Source organism: Larimichthys crocea, chromosome IX (genome assembly GCF_000972845.2).
Source record: "Larimichthys crocea isolate SSNF chromosome IX, L_crocea_2.0, whole genome shotgun sequence".
Taxonomy (NCBI): domain Eukaryota; kingdom Metazoa; phylum Chordata; class Actinopteri; family Sciaenidae; genus Larimichthys; species Larimichthys crocea.
The window spans coordinates 413675-426422 of NC_040019.1; the positions used below are offsets into that span (position 1 = coordinate 413675).

Here is a 12748-nt window from a genome sequence, read left to right on the forward strand (position 1 = left end):
TTATAAGGTTTTAGATTTACATGTTGTATATTTCACTGTTACTTGGCTTTTATTTCACTGTTATTGGTTTATTTAACTGTTATTTATACTCTGTGTATATAGTGTTAAATTGTATATCTTATAGGTGTATAGTGGTAATGTTTTTTCTTGGGATGTTATGTTCAAATGTTTTTGCTTTTTCTTGCTATTACTACTATCTAACTTACCGTTTGCAAGCTTCTGTAACAAAAACTATTTCCCTGCGGGTATTAATAAAGTATTTCTGATTCTGATTCTGATGAAATCATAGTTATGAATATTATATTCCATGTTTGCCTTATTCTGAAAATACAGTCCTTAAATCTTACTACACTGCGCCTTTAAAAAAAAAAAAGTATTCAAGGAGGTCATATACAATCCTAGTACTTGTGTAAAGTTCTTATCACAGAGTAGATTAGTCATAGTATCAGTTTGCAGTTTGCAGGTGGAAGTGCAAATATTTTGTGCAGTTTTCTTGGGATGTTATGTTCAAATGTTTTTGTTGTTTTTCTTGCTATTACTTACTATCTAACTTATCGTTTGGGAGCTGCTGTAACAACACAATTCCCCTGTGGGGATTAATAAAGTATTTCTGATTCTGATCATAGTTATGAATATTATACTCCATGTTTGCCTTATTCTGAAAATACAGTCCTTAAATTATACACTGCGCCTTTAAAAAAAAAAGAAAAGAGGACCCGCTCCCACTGTACATAAAAGTATAATTTTTAAGTAACAAAAATAAAAAAGATTGTTATTTTCAGGTGATTATACATGCATGAAATCATAGTTATGAATATAATACTCCATGTTTGCCTTATTCTGAAAATACAGTCCTTAAATTATACACTGCGCCTTTAAAAAAAAAAAAAAAGGGACCCGCTCCCACTGTTCATAAAAGTATAATTTTTAAGTAACAAAAATAAAAAAGATTGATTGGTGATTATACATGCATGAAATCATAGTTATGAATATTATATTCCATGTTTGCCTTATTCTGAAAATACAGTCCTTAAATCTTACACTGCGCCTTTAAAAAAAAAAAAAAAAAAGAGGACCTGCTCCCACTGTACATAAAAGTATCATTTTTAGGTAACAAAAATAAAAAAGATTGTTATTTTCAGGTGATTATACATGCATGAAATCATAGTTATGAATATTATATTTCATGTTTGCCTTATTCTGAAAATACAGTACACCGCGCCTTTAAAAAAAAAAGAGGACCCGCTCCCACTGTACATAAAAGTATAATTTTTAAGTAACAAAAATAAAAAAAGATTGTTATTTTCAGGTGATTATACATGCATGACATCCTAGTTATGAATATAATATTCCATGTTTGCCTTATTGTGAAAATACAGTCCTTAAATCTTACACTGCGCCTTTAAAAAAAAAACCCAATACAATCCCAGTACTCGAGTAAAGTTACTTGTAATCACAGAGTAGATTATTCACAGTATCAGTTTTGCAGGTAACATTTTTTTTTTTTTTTTTTTGCAGAAAACAGGTGCGCTTCTTGTTTGTCTGAGTGACGTCACGGGGATGGGCAGGTCACGTGGTGTCCTCCTGTTGGTTTAACGTTACTGAGATGAGAGAGAAGAAGAAGAAGAGGAAGAGGAGGGAAACTAACAGGTAACACACACACACACACACACACACACACACACACACACGGTGTTTACACCGATTAATAACCGATAATCAGCGTGTTTGATCACGTATCGATCAGGAGCCGTTAGCTGTTTTTTTTTAAAATGCGACGTTCAACCGTCGAAAAGTCAAACCGGGAACTTAACGGTCACGTTAACGCTGTTAACCGGCTCAAACCGGTTTAAAAAAAACTTCATTAAACATCTTAAAGCTCGATTAAAAACTTTAAAAACTTAAAGTTATTTAATCTGAGTGTTGTAACAGTTTTTAAAAAAGCAAACCGAGCCCTGTGTGTGTGTGCGGCTTAAAGGTACACACACACACACACACACACACACACACACACACACCTGGCATGTTTATATGTTAATGTACCTCACAGCACGAGGCTCTGTGTCGTGTATAAGTACACACAGGTGATGTGAAGAAGTACTCACACCGTTACTCGAGTAAAAGTATCAGAGTAACTTGTTGTAAGTTGTGTTCAGGTGAGTTAAATAACTTTTTATGTTTCACAAACTGAGAAAAAGGTTCAATAGAAATAAAAAAATTACTAAAACCTGAAATAATAACAATAAACTGATCATATATTAGTACATAAAGAGGTGAAGGAGTATTCAGATCTGTTACTCGAGTAAAAGTATCAGAGTAACTTGTTGTAAGTTGTGTTCAGGTGAGTTAAATAACTTTTTTTATGTTTCACAGACAAAAACTGAGAAAAAGGTTCAAAAGAAAATAGAAATAAATAAATTACTAAAACCTGAAATAAATAAATGAAATGAACAAGCTTTCAATGCTGCAGCACGTCCAGAAATAATAACAATAAACTGATGTAAAGAGGTGAAGGAGTATGCAGATCTGTTACTCGAGTAAAAGTATCAGAGTAACTTTTTTAAGTTGTGTTTTTTCAGTTGTTCAGGTGAGTTAAATAACTTTGTTTATGTTTCACAAACTGAGAAAAGGGTTCAAAAGAAAATGGAAATAGAAATAAATAATTTACTAAAACCTGAAATAAATATATGAAATGAACAAGCTTTCAATGCTGCAGTACGTCCAGAAATAATAACAATAAACTGATCATATATTAGTACGTAAAGAGGTGAAGGAGTATTCAGATCTGTTACTCGAGTAAAAGTATCAGAGTAACTTTTTTAAGTTGTGTTTTTTTAGTTTTTCAGGTGAGTTAAATAACTTTTTTTAATGTTTCACAGACAAAAACTGAGAAAAAGGTTCAAAAGAAAATGGAAAAAACCTGAAATAAATAAATGAAATGAACAAGCTTTCAATGCTGCAGCACGTCCAGAAATAATAACAATAAACTGATCATATATTAGTACGTAAAGAGGTGAAGGAGTATTCAGATCTGTTACTCGAGTACAAGTATCACAGTCATGTCAAAGTACTCCTCTTTTTTTTAAGTTGTTTAATAACTTGTTTTTAGTCTCTAGAGACAAAACTGAGAGGATATAAATGAATAATTAAATCAAATAAATACTAAAATAAATGAGCTTCAAGTTGCTTAAGGAATCTACTGCAGCGTGTCTGGGAATATTAACAATAAATTGATCGTATAACTTTTTTTATGTTTCACAGACAAAAACTGAGAAAAAGGTTCAAAATAAAATGGAAAAAACTGAAATAAACAAATGAAATGAACAAGCTTTCATTGCTGCAGCACGTCCAGAAATAATAACAATACATCGATCATATATTAGGACGTAAAGAGGTGAAGGAGTATGCAGATCTGTTACTCGAGTAAAAGTATCACAGTCATGTAAAAGTATCACAGTCATGTAAAAGTACTCCTCTTGTTGTTGTTTAATAACTGTTTTTGTCTCTCGAGACAAAACTGAGAGGATATAAAAGAATAAATAAAATCAAACATACTAAAATAAATGAGCTTCAAGTTGTTTAACGTATCTATATAATTACTGTCTGGAAATATTAACAATACATTTATATAATATATGAGGACATGAAGAGGTATTCAGATCAGTCGTGTGAACGTACTTTTTTTAAGTTTCAGTTGTTCACATAAGTTTAAATAACTTTGTTTTAAAGTGTCTTAAAAACTTAAGAAACTAAAATAGATTCATTCAAATAAAAAAGGAAGTTCGCGTTGTTTAAAGTGTTTAAACGCTGCGGCGTGTCCAGAGATGTTATTATTAATTTAAAGATGAGTTTGCAGATTATATTCTGTGTGAGGAGGGATGTTATTAACACACAGGATTAGATAAAGTAGTAGTATGACATGATGTAGTGATGTGAACTGTTCAGTCTTCAGTTTGAAGTAAAAGTACCACAAGTAAACGAAGCAGTGAAACTTCCTGTGACGACTCAGTTCATTAAATCTGTCACATATTATTCATACAGAGACAATCAGAGTGAAATGTTTTTATGTGAGCTCACACAACTCAATCAACAGTTCAATTAAAACAGAATAATAATTAGAGCCCACAGGCTGTTACTCTCAAACGAATTATTTAATTATCTACATCGAAGTTTAATGTTTTCAGATTTCATAGAAGTTATTATAGAAGCAGTGTGAGTAGATAAGTAAGTATGAAGTCATTTTAATGGAGCTGAATAAATAATAAAAACAATAATGAGTACAGTGACTAAGAGAGGTATTTAAGGCGCGGTCTGTGTCCTCATTCTGGATTCTTGTGGTCTCTCCATGAGCCTCTCGGTGCCGGTCTGGATTGTCCAGAAGCTTCAAATCATTTCGACTCATCTGCTGTGAGACTCTGCAGCTTTTCTCACTTTAAAATGAAGATTTATAAACAAACTGTGATGGTGTTTGTCCGGGCTGCTCGATTGTTTGACAGATACTGGTGAATGAATCATGATACGTGGGAACAAACAAAAGTATAAAACATGTTTTCTTGCTCCTGGAGAAGAAGATTTGTCTCCGCAGAGCCACAGCACTTCTGTAAGACGCTGTTTTCTCACAGATTTGAGTCTTTTTATCAGAAAATCCTGCAGCTTCTGGTATTCGGATCATATTTGAAGTCAGTATTTCTTCTCATTAGTTAAATGCTCGGTAGACGTCGGAGCTCCTTCACGTGTTTGTTTGTCTCCACAGGTGATTCCTCGGCACACTGCGCGTTCATACCAGGTTTGCATTCTGACCTGCAAGCCAATGTAAGTCGAGTTGAGTGACTGCGTGTGAAAGAGGTATTGAAGCTGAGTTCATTTCATTTTTTACCCTCTTCGACATCCTTTAAGGAGATAATGGGGCTTTTTTTTAAAAAGGGGCTGATTGGTCAGGAATGTATTTTTGTGCCGTCCGCAGCCGGTAAGTTAAACGGTTATCACGACAACAAACACAGCACCACGAGGAATCTGAGCCAGTTAATTTGGACGCGGCACAAAAATGCATTCCTGACTTGCATGGAGGATGCTGGGATATCATCTTCACTCATGAGGGCTTTTGGTGACCTCAGGTACCGGGGGGGATTGTTAGACTCTAATTTGGATTTCTGGTCCGTCTGAATCTGGTTTTTATCTTCTGGCTTTCTTCTTTCTTCACCTGCTCAGCTCTGTTAATGGTTTGTACTGATCATACGATCAGAATCAGTCGATAGAAACTTAATTGAATCATTATTTGTGAAACATTTCTGTACGATATTTCATACAAACGCTGGTTTGTTTGTCTGTGTGTCTCAGGGACCATCACCATCCTCATGTCCTATGGAGGAGGCTTCTACGGACGCACTGAGCGCGTCCACCAGGCGCCGCACTACGACCAGGTACCGCATGGCTCTTTACCCCGGGTAGACTCCGACGACCTGCCGCCGCTGAGGGAGCAGAGGGCGGCTCGCAACGCTCAGAGCGCCGACCCCCTCCCTCCTCCGCCTCTGCCGGACCAGCCGCCCGTGGGCCCCGAGTTCGATCCCAGCGGCAGCGAGGACAATGTAGACCCAGACCTCGACCCCGCCCTCGATATTAAACCGGTCCACCGCTTCATCCCCGACTCATGGAAGAACTTCTTCAGAGGGAGTAACCGCAGCAGCAACAAGCCGTGGTCCATGTCGGGCTCCTCGGCCAACAACAACAACAGCACCAGCGAGGGCGTGCGCTGCTCGCCTCCACAGTCGCCCTCTGTTCCGGGATCGTACCGGGATCCTTATGGAGGCTCAGGCAGCAGCTGCAACTCACGCAAGGAGCTTCTGGAACTACACGACGCCCACGAGTCAGTGTCAGGACGCACCTACCAAACGGGTCTGACCTACAGCGAGCGAGTGGAGGAGTACCATCTGCGCTACGCCTTCATGAAGTCCTGGGCGGGGCTGCTGAGGATTCTGGGCTGCGTGGAGCTCCTGCTGGGAGCGGCCGTGTTCGCCTGCGTCTGCGCCTACATCCACAAAGACAACGAGTGGTTCAACATGTTCGGATACTCGTCCCCGGGCGGAGCTTACGGTGGAGGAGGGATGTACGGCGGCGTCACAGGCGGGGCCTACTACACGGGTCCAAAGACCCCGTTTGTGTTGGTGGTGGCAGGGCTGGCCTGGCTGGTCACTGTGATCATGCTGGTGCTCGGGATGACCATGTACTACCGCACCATCCTGCTGGACTCCTCCTGGTGGCCTCTGACGGAGTTCACCTTAAACCTGTCACTGGCTGTGCTGTACATGGCAGCGGGTAGGTGGTGCCTCTTTATTAACGTTAACGATTTTTTTTTTATTTATTTGTGAGTATCTGTAGGTCAATTTCTATCACATGTACACCTGCAGTCTGTAGTTTGTCCTTCACACGAGAAAGAAGAGGGTGAGGCGAGGGGTTGTAAACGAAACACTGGCCCTTTAAGTAAAGAAGAGACCAAAACCATCTGTAGGTTATCATAACATATTTCTTTTTGTGTTTACAGGCATCGTTTATGTCCGGGACACGACCCGCGGAGGACTCTGCTCCTACCCGGTCTTCAACAACGGCATCAACGGGGCGTTCTGCAGAACGGAGGCGGGCCAGACCGCAGCCATCATCTTCCTGTTTGTCACCATGGTCGTTTATCTGATCGGTTCCATGGTTTGTCTGAAGCTGTGGAGACACGAAGCTGCTCGCAGATACAGGGAGAAGTACGGCCAGGCGGTACGAGCTCTTCATTTCTGTTGTTCCAGTCTCTCACTCTGAGGACTTGAACATACAAACATGTAGACACACACACACACACACACACACACACACACACACGCAACAGCAAACCACATAATTTGCACACAGGCTGTGGAGGAGTGAGGAGGTGGAGTCTGTTAATCCCACCTGTGCAAGAAGGTGTCGGATTTCTACTGAAGTATTCAGATCTTTTATTTAAAAGTACTAATGACACGCAGTAAAAAAACATCCTGCATTCAACATTTTACTCAAGTAAAAGTCTAGAAGTATTAGCAGCAAAGAGTACTTCAAGTATGAAAAGCTGCAGCATGGCTCATTGTAATGCTGCTGTATCAAACACAATAAATGATTTTAGCTGTTTCTGTATAAAAGTTCAACCTGAAAAGTAACTGAAGCTGCCAGATAAATACAGGAGAGTAAAAAGTACAATTCTTACCCTTGAAACAAGTCGAGTAGCAGCCTAAAATGGAAATACTCGAGTAAATTAAATCATTGTATGGGAGTAAATACTTTCCACTACTTGGTGTGTAACAGAGATACGAAATATGAAACTCCTGTTTCCTCCTCCTCTCGTCCAACATCGACATCGCTCTCAGGTCTGTCTCAGCTTAGCTTAGCTTAGCATAAAGACTGGGAACGGAGGGAAACGGCTAGCATTGGGGGACGTGGGTGTGGCATCAGAATTGTTCCTTTAATATTAAATCCTGATTGTGAACTGGATAATATTTTTGTATGTTTCAGATGCATCCGACGTCCGACATGCGAGCTGAGCGCTCTTTGGTAAGCGTCCGTTAATTTACATCTGCACATTTGAGTTTATTTCAGAATCTGCGTGATTGTTTTGACATAGTCGTTGTTGTTGTTGTTGTTGTCGTTGTTGCTGCGTCTCTTCAGATGGTTCCAGTTTCGGTTCCAGTTTCGGTTCCTGACGACAAAGATCCAGAACAGGTCCACGGCTCGTCAGTCGTTCCCATCCGAGCCGCTCCGAGAGCGATCCCACCGAAGGTTTTACAGGGAACGATACCATCGGGACACATCCCCAAACCCGTTATTCTGCCCGACTACATCGCGTAGGTGTCACGGAAACACACAACACACGGTTTGACTGTCTGATGGGTCATGGAAAACCTCCGTGCACGTGTGCTGATGTGCATAGGCGTTACCATGGTTACCTAATGATTTGCATAAACATTTACATCTCTTATTATCAGATCGTCCGGCCTGGGTCGAGTTGTTCGATCACCACTGAGCTCAAACAGACAAACACAGCTGAGATTGTTTTAGGTGTGAAAGCGTCCGATCTGATGTTAATCAGTCGCTGTCCTCTCCTTCCTCTGTGCAGTAAATACACAACGATCCACTCAGACGAGGAGCGGGACCAGTACCGAGCCGTGTTTAACGACCAGTACGCCGAGTACAAAGAGCTCCACGCGGAGGTGCAGCTGACCCTCAAGAAGTTTGACGAGATGGACGCCATGATGCGCAGCCTGCCCCAGAACCCCACCAGCCAGATGGTGATTGGTTGCACACATTTCCTGTGCTTTTCAAAATAATCCTCAGTCCTCTGTCTTTACAGCCTCGACATGATCGATCTCAGTTTACTCATCATCTGATCAACCTCTGAAGCGAAGAAGAGTTTAACAAAAGTTTCTGTAGCTTCACCAGGCTAAGGACTGTCAAAAATATCAATACCGTGTGTTTAACACGATACAATCAATGTTATTTACGTCCAATAATATTTAAAGTATCAATTTTATTCAGAAAGAAAACAGATTTACAATCCAAACATCGTCCTCCATGAACAATCGCACAGCGAGAGAGACGTTATCTGGTGTCACGTTGAAGTCTCAGACATCAAACTTTTATTTTTCAAGCACGACCCACAACAGGAAACACACCTGGTTGGCTCTGATGGGCTTTAACAACATTACCACATAAAGTGTCACAATCTAAATCTAAACCGAGACCAAGACCAGACAGTGTACGGCCTACTCTGGTGGGATTTTCATGACAGACTTAGTCGATACTTGAGCTGCTGATTGGGCTGAATTGTTCAGACATCTTTACACAGTATAAAATGCCGCAGAGTAAACATGCAGTGAAATGAAACGCAGCCACACGATGTCTGAGCACAAACAGAAACTGTTTGCTTCAACCGTGACACATTTCCACGAAGTCAAGTCACCTCAACAACAACTCTCACAAAGAGAAAACACGACTCCTGTTTTACAACTGCTGGAGTAAATATGCAACATCAGACTGATGAACATGTTTCACTTGAGAAGCTGATTGAGAAATTCGATTTCAGAGCCACCACACAAACACTTTACCTCCACCTCCCTCCACCCCGTCAGTCTGATGCTGGAGGATCAGTGTTTGGCCTCGTGTGAGCTCTGATTGTGTGTCCGGAGCATCGAGTCTTTTTGTTGTTAAAATATGCATCATTTCCCCGTCGTCTAACTTCCTCTGTTTGCACTTCCCGCTTCCTGCTGAACTTCCCCTCCACCCTGAAATTCCTTCACTGGAGGAATGCTGATTCACAGCATCACTGCATTTTCTGTGTTTAACCCTTGAATGTATCAGCCTGAGGTTAATAGTCTCTTTGTCTCTGCAGGAGGTCGATCGCATCAACAGAATCCTTCAGGAATACCAGAGGAAGAGAAATGTGAGTCTGTCGTCTTACTGATGTTTTGTATGAACGATCTACAGCAGCTGCCCATGTTTATATTCTAGAGGTTTAACATCAACCAGGTCCCCAGCAGCAGCTGATATCACTGACTAGTCCAGCAGCAGTCAGCCCAGCTCGGCGTCTGTCTTTCAGCCTTTTATTTCACCAAGCTCTCACCAACCACTAAAAGTCAGTCCCACATTTACTCTTGTCCGGCGGCTTCTTGCTCGCTCACTCTCTCCTTTTCTCTTCTTAGCTTCCTCCGTCAGCGTCCTCTTCACTCTCTTCTCCTCTGCCATTATGTCCCTGCTGAGCCTGGTTACATTGCCCAGCTCCTGTTCTGGCACGACACTAGCTCTGTTCCCCTGTCAGCATTCCCCCCACATAGCCTCCTCTTCCCGGTGGTCCAAAATGCCAAACAATACTTAACAATCTGAGCTAACAGCAGCTACAGTTTACTTCACTGTCCGTCATAAACTCTGTAAATCACAGAGAGTTGAGGCGGAGCAGCCGGAGGACATCAGAGGGAAAACCAGAAAACATTTCCTCCATAAAATATGATCCAGTTTCACCAGAATCAGTGAAATAGTTGCTGCTGTGTGACTTAGTGCCGTAAAGCGTTACGTACTTCTCCCGACCCGGAGCCCAAAGTTACATAGTGTGAGAACAGACGTACGAATGACAGAGACACCGTTCAGCTGATCACAGGTCAGCGTAGCATCAGCATCAGAGTCTTGCGTAGTCACATGACTGTTCTGAAGCGTGGAAATAATACATTAAATACTAAAAGTGATGGTTTGTCTGTTTCTGCCTCTCCACCTCAGGATCCAACTTTCCTGGAGAAGAAGGAGCGCTGCGAGTACCTGAAGAGCAAACTGTCGCACATCAAACAGAAGATCCAAGAATACGACAAAGTGATGGAGTGGAACGACGGATACAGCTAAACCCTGAAAACACTACTGACCACTAACACAGAGCTGACACCGACAGCTGAGCACTGCTGCTGGTGAAACTGACATTTGTATCAGAGACCACAGGAGCACGACAGGGATTTCCAGCTTTGCTGTGTCGTTTGAAATCCGTCGAGCAAAGATTTGTGTGTGCGTTTATTTTTATTTTTTTAAAGTCCACGCGTAGAAGGGAAGAGGAACAAAGTTTTTATTCTTCAGAGAATTATTCATCATTTGAGGAAATACACGTGTTTGCTTTCTGGTGGAGAGTTACACAGTCATGTCACCTGAAAATCAGAGTTTTTATGTTTTTGTTACCTTAGAATGAGACTTTTATATCTACAGATGAAACAGGTCGTCTTCATGTTTCTACAGTAGCCCAGAAGGGACAAACTAAACACTAATGGGGCTAGATACAGTGAGACCTTTTGGTGCTAGATGCCACTACATCTAGTAGAAATACATCTGTAGAAATACTTTGTCACTGAAGCAGAAGTACAAAAATATGAACGTCAAAAAAACAAGGACAGATCAACAAGTACTGTGGTAGTTAATAAGAGTATACAAATTAAACATAAAGGATAAAGTACCAAAAGTAAAAGTACTCCTGTTTCCTCATATTCATGTTTTAATTACATGAATATGACGTGAGGAGATGTTTTTATTTTTTAAAACTGGCAGATTAAACTCTGTTTGATTTAAAATAAAAACTAAAACTATTCATAGATTTATTAATTAACAGAAAATTAATCATGTAATATGTTTTTTAATCATTTAAGTTCAATTTTTAAGCAAAAATGTCAAAAAAACTCCCTGATCCGGCTGTTTTTGTTTGTTTTTGTAGATTTTAATGAGACAAAAACTCGTTTTAAGACCTGTAATTAACCGTGATGACATATTTTGATGTCCTACAGTCAAAGTAATCAACAGATTAATCAGTTTTTTGTGCGTTTATATTCCATAACATCCATTGATCAAGGCTTCATGGTAAATATAGACAGCTGTACTCGAGTATTTGTTCTGATTACATCACTTATGATCGAAAACTAGTGAGTCAACCTCAAGCAAGCCTCACATTGCCGCTTGCCCAGCTCCGGTTCTGGCACGACACTGCAGTCTTTATGCTAAGCTAACTGTCTCCTGGGCAACTCTTCACCAGAAACCAAAGCGGCTCATCTGTTCCTTTGTAAAAAAACTGTCTGAATATGCAAATAACTGGATATACGTGTGTGTGATACTGTGACTATGATTGTAGCCGAGGCTTTACCACTTTATTTCACGATGACACGCGATGGGAGAAAGCACCGACGTGGTTTACCTCTGCTGAACGTCGACCTGATGATCTGAAACAAAGAAAACACTGCTCGTCCGTTACGAATCACCTCCTCCTGCTGGTTTTATCGAACTCCTGTGACGATTGTTTGGATTGTTTTGATTGCACACTTTGTCTTTTTTTTTTATATATATATGTAACTGGATCTGGAAATCTGCATGTGCTGCTTGTTCTGAATATGTTGTAACACAGTCTTAGCATTTCATAGATTAAACATTTTATACTTTATAGTCACGTAGAGATCCTGAAGTGCCTTCATGTGTCTGTTTAATCCTCTTCACACACTGGACCTCTCGGTTAAATGGGATCAATGTTGTAAAGTCTGCATTCCCTCATGTTATCGAGCATGTTTGTATATATACGTTGCTGTAAATGTCCACGTTCTTTCATAATTTAAGTGATCACTTGGTGCTTTCTGTCCTCAGAATACAGATCTGCTTTGTGTACTGACTGAACGTGGTTGACTTTCTTTTATTCTTCGAAAACTCAGGCAGGAAGATAAAAAAGAAACAATTAAAAGAAACTTTAGACAAAGAAAACAAGTCCCTATATTTATCATAATTATTAATTTCAGCCTTTAAAATGTGAAGATTTTCTGTCTTTATTTAATATTTAAATGATATGTTTGTGTTTTAATATATCAGCAAATTTATTCATGGATTGATCAAGAAAATAATCAGCTAATTAATTGGTAAAGAAAATTATTGTAAGTTGCCGTCTTTAACTCAATAATCAGATAAATGTAACAATATAACTAGAGGCAGTAATTTATTTATTTTAATGTGTGAAGTTAAAAATAGAGATACATCATAAATATTGAGCTAAATGATTAAAAAAGAAATATAAATATTTGTTTATTTTAATCTTTGATTAATTGAATAAAAGCTTCACCCCAATCAGATGCTTATTATTTATTATTAAATATATTATTGTATTATTATATACTTTCCTATTTGAATTTATTAAATTTTACATTTATTCTATTTTATTTTCTTATTTATGAGTATTTCTTAT

At 39.6% G+C, this 12748-nt stretch overlaps 1 protein-coding gene across 3 annotated transcripts; it reads left to right on the forward strand.

Moving 5' to 3' along the window:
* Nucleotides 1–1525: 1525 nt before the first annotated feature.
* Nucleotides 1526–10908, forward strand: marveld2a (MARVEL domain containing 2a). Of its 3 annotated transcripts, none has more exons than XM_019278669.2 (9): nt 1526–1650; nt 4754–4845; nt 5338–6312; nt 6539–6759; nt 7525–7563; nt 7678–7853; nt 8126–8297; nt 9398–9448; nt 10276–10908. In XM_019278669.2, the coding sequence occupies exons 3-9, from the start codon at nt 5355–5357 to the stop codon at nt 10393–10395; spliced, it is 1737 nt and encodes a 578-aa protein (XP_019134214.2). In that variant the 5' UTR covers nt 1526–1650; nt 4754–4845; nt 5338–5354; the 3' UTR covers nt 10396–10908. The 3 variants fall into 3 exon arrangements, with proteins under 3 accessions (XP_019134214.2, XP_019134213.2, XP_019134215.2); XM_019278668.2 differs by having other exon boundaries at nt 4754–4812; XM_019278670.2 differs by lacking the exon at nt 4754–4845 and having other exon boundaries at nt 1535–1650.
* The last annotated feature ends 1840 nt before the right edge of the window (nt 10909–12748 follow it).